Consider the following 11,984-nt stretch of genomic DNA (forward strand, 5'->3'; position numbering starts at 1 on the left):
CAAACAAATACTGGAATAGTGAAGGCCTGAAAGCAAAAACTAGACATTCTGGTTCAAGCCCGTAGGGGTTAATAAGGGCGACAGGGTCAAGGAATTCAGACTGGGTCACTCAGAGGCTGCTCTCTTAGCCATTCAGGGGAATCTCCTGGCGCTGACATCAGAGCTCATTATCTTTGTTTTAGTTTGTTATATAACTTGACATGGAAAACTTGATTTCATTATCAGTACCCAAGATGAATTGAGTCCTTCTCTGTAAACCTTTGTTATCCTAGAATAAAATCCAACCTTTACTGTGGCCTACCAGCCTCTTAATGATTTCACTTCTATTAACTCTCCCCACCCCCATCTCCTATCACATTCCCACCGACCTCCACTCTGGCCCAGTTAGCCTCTGCTATTCCCTGAACAGATCTCCAAAGCTTTGTTTTTATTGTTCCACCTACGCCCCTCATCAGGCATTCTCTAATCCCTCAGTGTGCTTTATTGTTCTCCAAAGGCTTGTAACTCTGCAAGGGCTTTACCTTGTCCATTATTGTAGCTCCGGGGCCTAGAACAGTAACTGGTACCTAATAGGTCCTCAACTAAGCTTCCTTCGCTGGCACTCTCAGAAACTGTATAAACTAACACCCTGTAATCAATCCCTTTTTGCTTTAACTACCTAGAGTGAATTCTGTAGTTGAATCCTGATTAGTTCAGAATATGATACCAGAAGTGGGTATGGGAAACAAAGTCAAGGCCTTGGGCATGTAGGCTATCTGACTTAGCTGGGTCTGAAGGCAGGGGGATCTAATTACCATTAGTGGCTGGAACACTGGTAAATGGGCACCCAGTGATGAACCAATTATTTACATAATCACCTGTGGTCATCTGGAATGAAGTGCCTATTCAGGGCAGGGTTTTGCTGGACTGAATGTCATTGAACAATATGGGAACATATGGGAAAGTAATAAAAGAAAAGCGGGCTGGGCTGGCTGTTTCTCACTTCACTGGAAAAATTAAAGAAAAAACAAAAGGACAGCTTTAGGGCTTTGATATTTTGGTTCAAGGCACAGTTAGGAAACCAAAAGTTTCAATGGTTGCCCTTATTTTTTGTATTTTTAAGACTCACTCCATTGACCATTGGAATTACCCTGAGATGACTGAAAAATCAGACGCCGAGAATAGTCCTGCAGGGTGCTAAATGACAACACAGGTTGAATTTATGTGAGGTTAATTAATTTCTCAGTTAATTAAGTGAGAGATATACTTTGAGAATTGAAATGTGGCACTTTGGGAGTATTCATAGAACTAAGAGCACCCCAACTTCCTGCCAAAGGTCTCTTCTCATGTGAAGTAGCCCCCGAGCTTGTGTGATGAGGCTGCTTTTGCCTTGTTGAGGACCCCCCTAATGATCTCACTTGAGGCAGCTGTGTTGCATGTGGGGTGGCTGCCAATTCTCCTCAAGGCTCCTTTCCCTGCTACCCGTCAAGGTCTCCAAACCTTGACTAAAGTCAGATCCCAGCATGTCCCAAGGGGGCTATTACAAAGTCAAAGAGAGGGAGAAAAGATTTACACAGCAAAAAGAACTATACAATTATGCTAATTTATACTGTAGAATGTACGTGGAAATGGATTTCATAAGTGTAGGACCAGAGAGGAGGAAACAAGATTTCAGACTTGGGCGGATTATAACAGTATGGGCTCACTTATTAGCGAGGCTGGTTTCAGTAAACTCCCTGGAGCAGCTAGGAGTGAGTCTAGTTGACTGCTGCACTGGTTTGATTGCTGCACTGGTTGATCGCTGCATTTGGTGATTGCTGCATTGGTTGATTGGAACCTGGACTAAATGGTTGCCTGTGCCAAATGAAGTTGCAATGCCAGAAATTCATTGGTAAAATGAGGAGGAAGAAATCCAAAGTTTTGAGGAGACAGGGGTGTTAGAGAGGATTTGTCACAGGCAACATGCTCCTCTATGTTTCTCCAAAGTATCTAATGGTAGCACTAATCTACATTCGTCCCCAAATCTGCAGTATTGCTTTCAGTTTTCTATTTTGGTAAAGAAACAGCATGCCAGACGCTTCTACTAGGCTCCTCCCACCATAGCAGCCTTCATTCCTTGGATCAGAGCCAAGTGGCTCTTGTTCCATTTGCTAGTGCACCTATTTCCACTATCCAGTTAGGAAATGGGGAAATAACCCCAAGGATGGATTCCTGGACTTTCTAGGACTGCCAGGAGATGGATTCAAGTCAAAATTTCATTTGCCACCTGACTCTCACTAAGCTGCCCATCACCCCCCCACAACACACACACAAACTGGTGAACCACAGTGGCTTTCAAAGTCACTGGTGATTGGCTTTACTGCAGAGCACTGACCAGAAATTCCTGAAAGACTGGGTAGCTCTCTTTTCCCAGTACACAACTATCCTGGTAAATGGCCACAGACCATCCTGGGGTAGGCTAAGAGGAAGAATTAAGTACATACATATGATGTTATTGCAGGGCTATTCCCCAAGGAGAGCTGCTGGCTCCCCTTTATTCATGAGGCCCTGGGTCTGCAAACTGGCTATTATGGTGACTCAAGCCAGGCCTCTAGTTACTAGTTTATGTAGAAGAAATAGAACCTTAGTGACCTGCCCATCTCCTTTGTGTGGGAGAACCCATGGTCAGACCAAACCATTCTGTTCACCACTCTGGCTCTGTTGCCTATTACAGTAACTTCTGGAAGTGAAGCACTCCTTCTTGGCCTCTGCCATCCAGGGCGCCAATTATCCCCAGGAAATCAGGAAGCCATTTCAAAGGAAGACTCTCCCTGCTTCATATCTGGGACACGATGCTGGTGTTCTTCTAACTAATGCATTTCTTAATGCTCATGATTCACTGCCATCCTCCACCAATCCACACCCATAGTCGTATGGGTAATTATCTATGATCAGTTAATTGAGAAGGAAATTAAGCCTTTTATATGTCAATTACACCTCAGCAAAGCTGAATTTTTTTAAAAAAAGAAATTGAAACATGATTTACAGATGTACATGATGTGCTGTCGCCAGCCAGAAGTGGATAGCTGTAGTTTTATAAACCCATATGGTAGTTTTCACACACTGACAGTCATTTATAATTGTTCCTTTAAATATCTTCATTAGATTTTAAGCTTCTTGAAGGCAGGATTAGCCCATTTTGTATAGTGCAATGATAGTAAAGGGAAATCCTTCCTGTTGGTAGGGTGGTAATTCCTATCACATTACCAATTAGCTTACTTATTGTACCTATTTGGTTTTTTTTTTGGCCATGCTGTGTGGCTTGCAGGATCTTAGCTTCCCAACCAGGGACTGAACTCGTGCCCTCGGCAGTGAAAGCGCCGAGTCCTAACCACTGGACTGCCAGGGAATTCCCTCCTATTGTACCTATTTTGAACAGAGAAGGATCTTAGAGAATGGGAATAGATTATTTTAAATTTAATCAGATGATACCAGTTGCAGTTGTTTAAGTACATGTAGTTTCTTAACTGGAGCAAATCCAACACAGTCTCAGTACTCAGTATGCAGCCATTGATCTAATAAATGCTTTTCCCTCTATCCAAGTAGAGGACACCAGAAGCTTTCACTTGGCAGGGGAAGCAGTACACTTTCACCATCTTACTTCAGTGTTAAATTAGTTCTTCTTTATGATACAATTTAGTCCTCAAGTCTCATGATTATCTCACCATCCCACAGGTCTCATCCCACACTTCCACTACCTTGATCATCTCATATCTACACACCAGTTATTTCTTTAAACTGTGAATTTACCCTAATAAACAATGGTTGAATTGGCTTGGTATGTATGCTGTCTGGTTGTTTACCTCTGTTTACTATTCACTGGGTTTATACTCTCTTGGCTGTTATTTAAGTAGATTTTAAGATGGGAGTGAAAGCAGACGAATGTTTTTAATTAATCATTGTTATCTGGAAGTACCCAGCATTTCAGAGAAAGAGTGGCTTATTCTGCATTTTTCATACTTGCATTCCTCTATGTAGATCCAAGTCTCAGGGCTGACCCAAAGCACTTTGGATACACTGGAACTGCTATATACACTAGTAAAACACACTAAATACACCAAATACACTTTCCACTAGAGTGGAAAGTAGGGTAGTTCAGAGGTCCTTGTGGTTGCTAAATACATACAGAACAAAAGAGTTGCTTGAATATGCCTTGTCCTTTCTCACATCTGGGCATTCCACCAAGATTGTCCACCTGGCCAACTCTTCCCTTTTTCAAAGTCTCAGCCCAAATGGTTCCTTCTCTGCAGAAACTTCCTGATACCCCAGGACCAACAGATGTTGGAGATGCTCTTCTCTTGTATCCTGAGCACCAATGGTAACCCAGTCTACATTGTCATTTGTAATTGCTACTTTGAATATCTGTCTCTTCATTAGATTTTAAGCTTCTTGAGGACAGGATTGTGCCATTACATCTTTCTGTTCTCTGCACCAGCAGAAGTGTTCAGTAAAATATTTCTGAAGTGAGTGAATAACAGAATGCTGCACACTAAAGAAGCTATTAAGATGAATTAGATATGAATTCTGCACTCAAAAAACTTATAGTCTGGGAAGAGAGAGAGTATGCACATAAAAACATGTAAGGTAGTAAGTGCCAAGTACCATAACAGGGATGAAAATAAAATTCCATGGGTATTCAAAGGAGGGAAGCAATTCCACCCAGATAGAGAAATCTCAGAGACGGTAAGAATATCTAGGATTTCACATTTTAAAGATTATGAGAGAGACAGGGAAAGTGGAAAAGGTTAGAATATTCTAGGTTAAAGGAAGAGCATGAGCTAAGTCCTATAGGCAGGAAGGCTTAGGGTACACAGAAGGAAAAGAAAGATGTTCAGCTCAATTAAACTGGTACATGGATTATATGTATTGTAGGTTTTATTTTCAGGGCCTTGAACAATACATGATGCTAATCATACATTTCTAATTTTATGAAAATGTATGTTAACTTATAAATTAATTTATATGATGGCTGAACACATCTGTCCTCTGAAGCCAAAATACAAAATCCTGTTTAGCTCATAATAAAGCTGAACTATGAATTAATTCATCATTTTAACTGTTTTAAAAATTAATTTTTATTTAAAAAATAAAATACGTGCATTTTATTCCAGCACCCAGCCTGGAACAACAGTAGGAGTTCACTAAAATTTTTTCTGAATGAATATATATTCTAACTGGGTGTTAATCTTTTTAGAAATATGATTTGCAAAATCTACATATGTAGATATGAAATTATATTAATTCTTCATCTGGCAAATAATTTACCTAATTTGTCACTTATTTTTTAGTTTTGTTTATGGTACTTTTTGTCAAAGGGAATCTCTAAAATGAATATGATGTATATTTGGCAGTTGGAGTTCCCTTTATTCTTTTTAAAAAATTTCTTGGTTTATGGGACTTCTCTGGTGGTCCAGTGGCTAAGACTCCATGCTCCCAATGCAGGGGGCCTGGGTTCGAACACTGGTCAGGGAACTAGATCCCGCATGCACGCCGCAATGAAGATCCCACATGAGTCCATGAAGACCACGTGTGCCGCAAGTAAGACCCGGCACAGCCAAATAAATAAATAAATATTTAAAAAGATTTTTTTCTTGGTTTAGTCTAAGTTTTTCAAGTTAAGAAAAACCAGTTGGCATTCTGATTCGATTTTTGTGCAATAAATAAATAAATCAGGGAGGCAGAATCTATATAATAATGAACATTTCCATCCAGAAATATATGTTCATTTAAACAAAATCCCTTACGTATCTCAGTTTTGTAACTGTCTTTAGGTAGAGTCTGAACAATTCTTTTTTACCTTTATTCCTAAACTTTTTTGTTGTTGATATTTGAATGGGATCCTTCTCCACTAGATTTTCTAAAGCACTGATTGATACAAAAGCTGTTAACTTTTGTGTGTGGAATTTGGAGTGCTGTGGTCACTATACTGAATTCCATTAGTTTTAGTAATGCTAGGTAATTCTGTTAGATTTTGTTGAATAATAATATCATGCAAATAATGGCAATTTTATCTCATTTTCCAAAATTATATATCCTATTTGTTTTTCTTAGTTCATTACATTGGCTTGAGCTCTTATGTCTTGTTTCTCACTTTAGTGACAGTTTCTTCAGTATTTTATCCTTGAATATAAAATTAGCTATTTATCTGAAGAATTTTTGTGTGTGTGCATGCATGTGTGTGTGTGTGTGTGTGTGTGTGTAAAGAGTATTTTGATCCTAGTTTGCTAAGGTTTTTTGTTTTAGTAACCAGGAAAGGATGTTGAATTTATCAACTGCCTTTTACAACTTTATCAAACTTATGTACTTTTTCTCCTTTAACCTATTAGTGAATTATATGAATACATTTCCTAATATTGAACTGTGCTTCATTCCTTGAATTCAGATAATCTAACATATAATTTAGCCTTGAAATACATTGTGATTTATATTTGCAGTAGATTTGTCTATTAAATACTATATATTATATTTACTCTAGGTTAATAGTCATTTGCCCTTTGAATACATCCTAAATTGAGACTGGAGAGGGAGAGCCAGCAGATACATCTGGGTAGAAAGGGGCTCAGATGTGAAATTTGCCATAGTTAATCCCACACATAATGAAACTGGGAACCGGCCACACAGAATTTCAGTTTCTGGATTACTTACCCGTTTGGGTTTCTTTCCAGCTCATTTAAAAGTGTATGATCACAGTATTCAAAAACTAAATGCATTTTCCTTTTTCTCCTGAACACCTCAGTGAGGAGGTTCACAAGATTTGGGTGTTTTAATTGCTGCAAAGGAATTGAACTACAAAGTTTGGTGATGTGTTTCCTGTAATCGTTTCTCCCAGACCCCTTACAATTTTAAGAGGAAAAGGCCTTGCTCATCATTCTCTCTGCATCTCTTGCAGAGAATTTTACTACAGTTACTCACAAGAGAAACTACTCTTAGTATCATAGAATCTTAAAGTTGGAAGAAATTTAAGAATTTACCTAATATACCCCATAATAAAGGATAACTAAGCTGCTTGGATCTCTCTGGAGACAGCAAATAAAGTACAACTTAAAATTTAAGCACTAAAATAAAAAATTCTTTATGCATTTAGTGGAAATTCTAAATACACAAGTCATAAAATGACCTTAATATAGAATGGTAATGGAATTATTGAGTAAAAGACTATAAAAAGCATCAATACCCATCTATACCCAATCATATTGGCATAGATTTAATGTAAATGTCAGCTGGATTTAAACCCAGCCTGGACTTTAGTGTTGGCTCTCAGAAATACTAGATTTCAACCCTCAAATCCCATTAAACTCCATATTCTAGGAGTCTCTACAGTTAGTCTGTGTTTTAAATTTATTTATCTTATTTTCAGCTCTGTTCTTTGAGTCTCTTGTTCTGTCTTATGCTTATGTTTAATCTGTTAAATTCAATTCCCAAACTGAAGCATTTCACAAGGCAGCCTCTGTTTAATGTCGTAAACCAAAGGAAAAACCCTGATTAAGTAAAATAATCTATCACTAAAGTAACTACATAATTTATCATCCAACCAGGGTAACTAATGTAAACCAGGACTGTCCCAGGCAAATCGGCACATGTGGCCACCCTGCCTATAGGTAAGGTGACTGTATAATTTCACATACGAACCAGTATGCTTTTTAAAGAAGACGCTAGCCAGACAAAAAGGGGTGCCAACCAAACTGAACACTGGGAGAAAAGCTATAAACCAGGACATCTGATCACTCCTACTTATAACTCGTCTTCCTCTTGTTTTCCCAGTATAGTAGACAAATCTACTTTCCAAACCCTTGGTACCATTTACTCAGAAAGCTATATAAAGAGAGAGAATGCAGTTTTTTGTATACAGTAGAAGCTCAATAAATATTTTGCAGGCCCAGTAGACAGTCTTAAGTATGGAGCCTCATACAGTATCCTCTCCCTTATCTGTAAGCACAACTTGACCAAAAAAACAGAACAAAAAAAAATCACCCTGTGATTATATGCCTGATTATATGGAAAAGGAATCCGTTATACATTAACGATATGCCCAGAGCACCAAATCAATTTGTTTTCTACGTGTTCCACTGCCTAAGAGAGCAGAAAGGCAAACAGTGGAGGAAACAGGTAACACAGATAAGCCAGCTGCTTTGTACTGAGGCAAAAACTTTAGAATGGGGGTGAAATAATCTCTTCCAGGAGAGCCAGGGATTCACAGATGCTACAGCTGGATGTGAAGGCAAAGTTTAACCTTGTCAAGTCTCCTGTCTTTGGGCAGATCGGCAATTTATATCTTCTTTGCAAACCAAATTAACTTAGCCCAGAAAAACAATGACTTGTCTAAGGTAAAACAGGTAATAAGGAGGGGAAAATCAAAGCGAATTTAAATAACAGGAGTATGTGAGGAAAGTAAGGTAGATTTATCACGGAAGGGATCTCCTCAGGGCACGCATGGGTGGAACACACCGAAGGCAGGAAAGCTGTACCTTCTGAGAGCCATCACCGGAGACCAAAGTGAGTGGGAATCTGGCTATTTTTTACCTTCAAGTGCACCCTCAAATTGGGCACTTGTAACCCGGGAGGTGCTACCTGAGCATTAACTTTACTGGAAGACTTGGTGGGAGGGGGTGGATAAAAAGCATCTTCTAGTATAAAACAGCCCATTGCCAGGTTCAGACACACCTTGTAGCTTAGCTCTGTGATGAGCTGGCTGTCTGACCAGTGCTCTCTTCTGGCTACAAGGAACAGGGAACTGTTTTTAAAATCATGATGGATGTGCTCTGGAAAACTCCGTGCATATCAAATTATATTTTAAACAAAACACTAAAACTTTTTAGTTGAGGAAAGCTGCTACAAATAATACTTGAAAAGAGCAGATAATGTAATAATTATCTCCCTTTAAAAACTGGATTTCTGGGGTTTTCCTAAAACAGATGATGCACGTCAGAAGTAAAGGTCAGGGGCTTCCCTGGTGGCACAGTGGTTAAGAATCCGCCTGCCAATGCAGGGGACACGGGTTCGAGCCCTGGTCCGGGAAGACCCCACATGCAGAGGCGCAACTAAGCCCGTGTGCCACAACTACTGAGCCTGTGCTCTAGAGCCCTCGAGCCACAACTACTGAGCCCGTGTGCCACAACTACTGAAGCCCGCGCGGCTAGAGCCTGAGCTCTGCAACAAGAGAAGCCACCGCAATGAGAAGCCCGTGCACCGCAACAAGGATTAGCCCCCGCTCTCCGCAACTAGAGAAAGCTGCGTGCAGCAACGAAGACCCAATGCAGCCAAAAATAAATAAATAAATAAAAAAATAAATTCGTAAAAAGAAAAAAAGTAAAGGTCGGCTGTGGCTGTGTGTTCTTGAGGAGATCACAGTTTTGTTGTGCAAGGTGTGGTCCACAGACAAGCAGCATCTCTGCCATCGGGGAGTTTGTTAGAAGCACAGAATCTCAGGGTGACCCCAGACCTCGACTCAGAATCTGCATTTCAACAAGGTCCCCAGGGGATTCTAATTCACGTTTATGTTTGAGAAGCACTGCCCTCTGCCTCCGTTTCCTTCCCGATAAAATAAGCGTGCTGAATGAGAAGCATCTCTAAGGTTTCTTATCGCTCTAAAATTGTACGATTTTTAGGATAGGAAAAAATTTACATTGAGAACTTGTGAATCTTACGTATCAAATCCTATCAGAGTAAAAACAACTTAAAACAAAACCTTTGTGTAAAATGTGTATACGTAGCTGGGGGTGATATTCAATATGTCTAGGAACCAGTGGCGCGCAGGCGGGGACCAATCCATACGGATGCCTACAGGGGCCCTGGCACGGTCCTATGGGCCCCTCTGTGCCACAGGATGCTCTTTTAGTTGCTGGTTTATGGGGAGAAGGACTTGGGCAGGCGTCGGGGCTGGGGTTGTGGTGCGGAGGGCCAGGGCTGAAGGGGAGGATAAACACTGGGATGAGGGGACTTAGCACAGTGAATATTTACCAACCAGAACAGGACTTCAATTTTAACAGTCTATAGCTGTGCTCATAATATCACTTAAACATCAGAGCGGCCAAAGTCCAAAGTGATGATCAATTTATATGTTGCTGATACAAAGAAATTGCAGTCCAATGGGGGAAAAAAAATCACTTTAAAATTCTTTGTAATTTTGGCATACCCATTTCACCCAGTACAGTGATATTACAGATGTACAGAGGAAGTTAACCTACCTTCAACATGCGTATTTCTCTTAGAGCTATTTTCTTAACCACAGGATCATCTTCGGATTCCACAAATGTTTTAATAGCTACCGCTTGTCCAGAGGTTTTGTTTCTGCATTTGAATACAACCGCATGAGACCCCCCTCCAATCTTAGCTGATTTCTCACACTTTTCCATTGGAGTCGAAGCGACTTAAATCACTGTATTGATTGACTTGCAGTACAGTGTTGCACCTGGAAAATAAAATGACTCAGGTTAGCCACGTTACCAAGGACAGCGCTCTCACAGTTTACTATGTAAAACTAACCTGCCCAGGATGCCAAAGGTTTATTTTTACTTAATTTTAAATACACTTAAAAATATCTGGACATCTATACTCGTGCTTCTCTTCATAATCGAATGACTCTTTTGTCTTTTTTTTTTTTTTTTTTTTTTTTTTTCGGGGGCCCCCCCCTGCTGTGGAATTGGCAGGTGGACTCTCAACCACTGCGCCACCAGGGAAGCCCTTTTTTTTTTTTAATGGCAAAGTCTGACCCAAAGTTTTAGTTTGTAATTTCAGCATGTATCTCATGCAGTTTGGGGAGCATCAAACTAAATCTACAATCGCCAGAAACCTTGTTACAGTTGAATGCACATTAACTAAAATATGTACATTTTTAGTGTTCATGACAAATGCAGATATGACCTTGTTACACTTTTGGCATTCTTTGAGAAAGCACATTAAGCTTTAATATAGAAATATTCTGGTTACACTTGCGCTCAAGTAATAATAAAATATTTGTTCTTTTCGATCTCATATATTCTCTGCTCAGGAATGGCCCATCTCCTGCACGCTTGGAGCAACCTTTGGCTACGTGACTGGCCTTGTTACTTCACCACTCTGGATATACTGGAATAGAAAGAAACTTACATACAAGAACAATGTATTGGAGCAAAGCGAGAAGATATTTCTTTGTGCAGATTCCATAAAGACTGTGCAGACATGTATATGGTCTAAGCCAGGCAGTTCCACTTAACAGCACTGTTTTTTATGTAGTTACAACATGATGTGATTGTAGCTTTTTAAACTATGAAGCCCCTGAGATTGTACCTTCTAGTTGAAATAAAGTATTTATAATAGATTGTGGCTTCAGATGCTGTTTGTTGCTTCTTGGACCTTTAAGAAACATTCTTAATCAACTTTATAGAATTCTGAGGACAGGGCTGGTTTTTTTTTTTTCTTTTTTTCCTTTCAAGTTTTAAACTGCTTCATTATTTATAAGAGGTCTGGGTATAGCTTTAGCATTTCATATGCTTTCTGAGAGAAATGGACAGTTTACTTGGCCAGTGAAGACGTTTCTCACGTAATTAAACAACAGTTTATACATCTTGATCCTATTCTTTTTTTTACTGTGTGTTTCTTTGGAGTTAAAATGGCTATGATAGCCTCATCAAAAACAGTCTTCAATCCCTTCCGAGTTAAAGCTGAACATTTCACAGAGCAGCACGCTCCTATCTCTTTTGTTAGTTTCTGTCCTTGTTCCACACATATAGATTTTTCCTTCATATCATTCAGTCTTGCTAAAGTTTTGGGGTCATCTTTCAGATAATCTGAGTTCCTATGAATAAAAAGGGTACATTTGGTGCGTATTCCTTAAGTTCTGGTACCCACCCCTCTTTCACATTTTGACATGAGGCTCGATTTACCACAGAGAAGCAAGCCTATAAGGAAGACATCAGTCATTGGATAAGATAAAGGCCTCAGCCCATCATAGTCTTCCTGCCCGGCTGTGTCATAGAGTCCCTGGAGGT

The 11,984-nt window shown here is 39.7% G+C and overlaps 1 protein-coding gene and 1 pseudogene across 1 annotated transcript in view; both read right to left on the bottom strand.

Annotated features, from left to right (window-relative positions):
• The window catches only part of CDKL4 (cyclin dependent kinase like 4), a 44,952-nt gene that overhangs the window by 17,016 nt on the left and 15,952 nt on the right, over nucleotides 1-11,984 (bottom strand). Inside the window, 2 exon segments of the mRNA XM_024753537.1 lie at nucleotides 6,664-6,788; nucleotides 10,203-10,426. Of these exon segments, the coding sequence (XP_024609305.1) occupies nucleotides 6,664-6,788; nucleotides 10,203-10,370 (293 nt within the window). The 5' untranslated portion in view covers nucleotides 10,371-10,426.
• LOC112405217 (rho-related GTP-binding protein RhoQ pseudogene) overlaps nucleotides 11,472-11,984 on the bottom strand; it is a 1,814-nt pseudogene continuing 1,301 nt past the window's right edge.

This window comes from Neophocaena asiaeorientalis, unplaced genomic scaffold (assembly GCF_003031525.2).
Source record: "Neophocaena asiaeorientalis asiaeorientalis breed wild unplaced genomic scaffold, Neophocaena_asiaeorientalis_V1.1 scaffold171, whole genome shotgun sequence".
Taxonomy (NCBI): domain Eukaryota; kingdom Metazoa; phylum Chordata; class Mammalia; order Artiodactyla; family Phocoenidae; genus Neophocaena; species Neophocaena asiaeorientalis.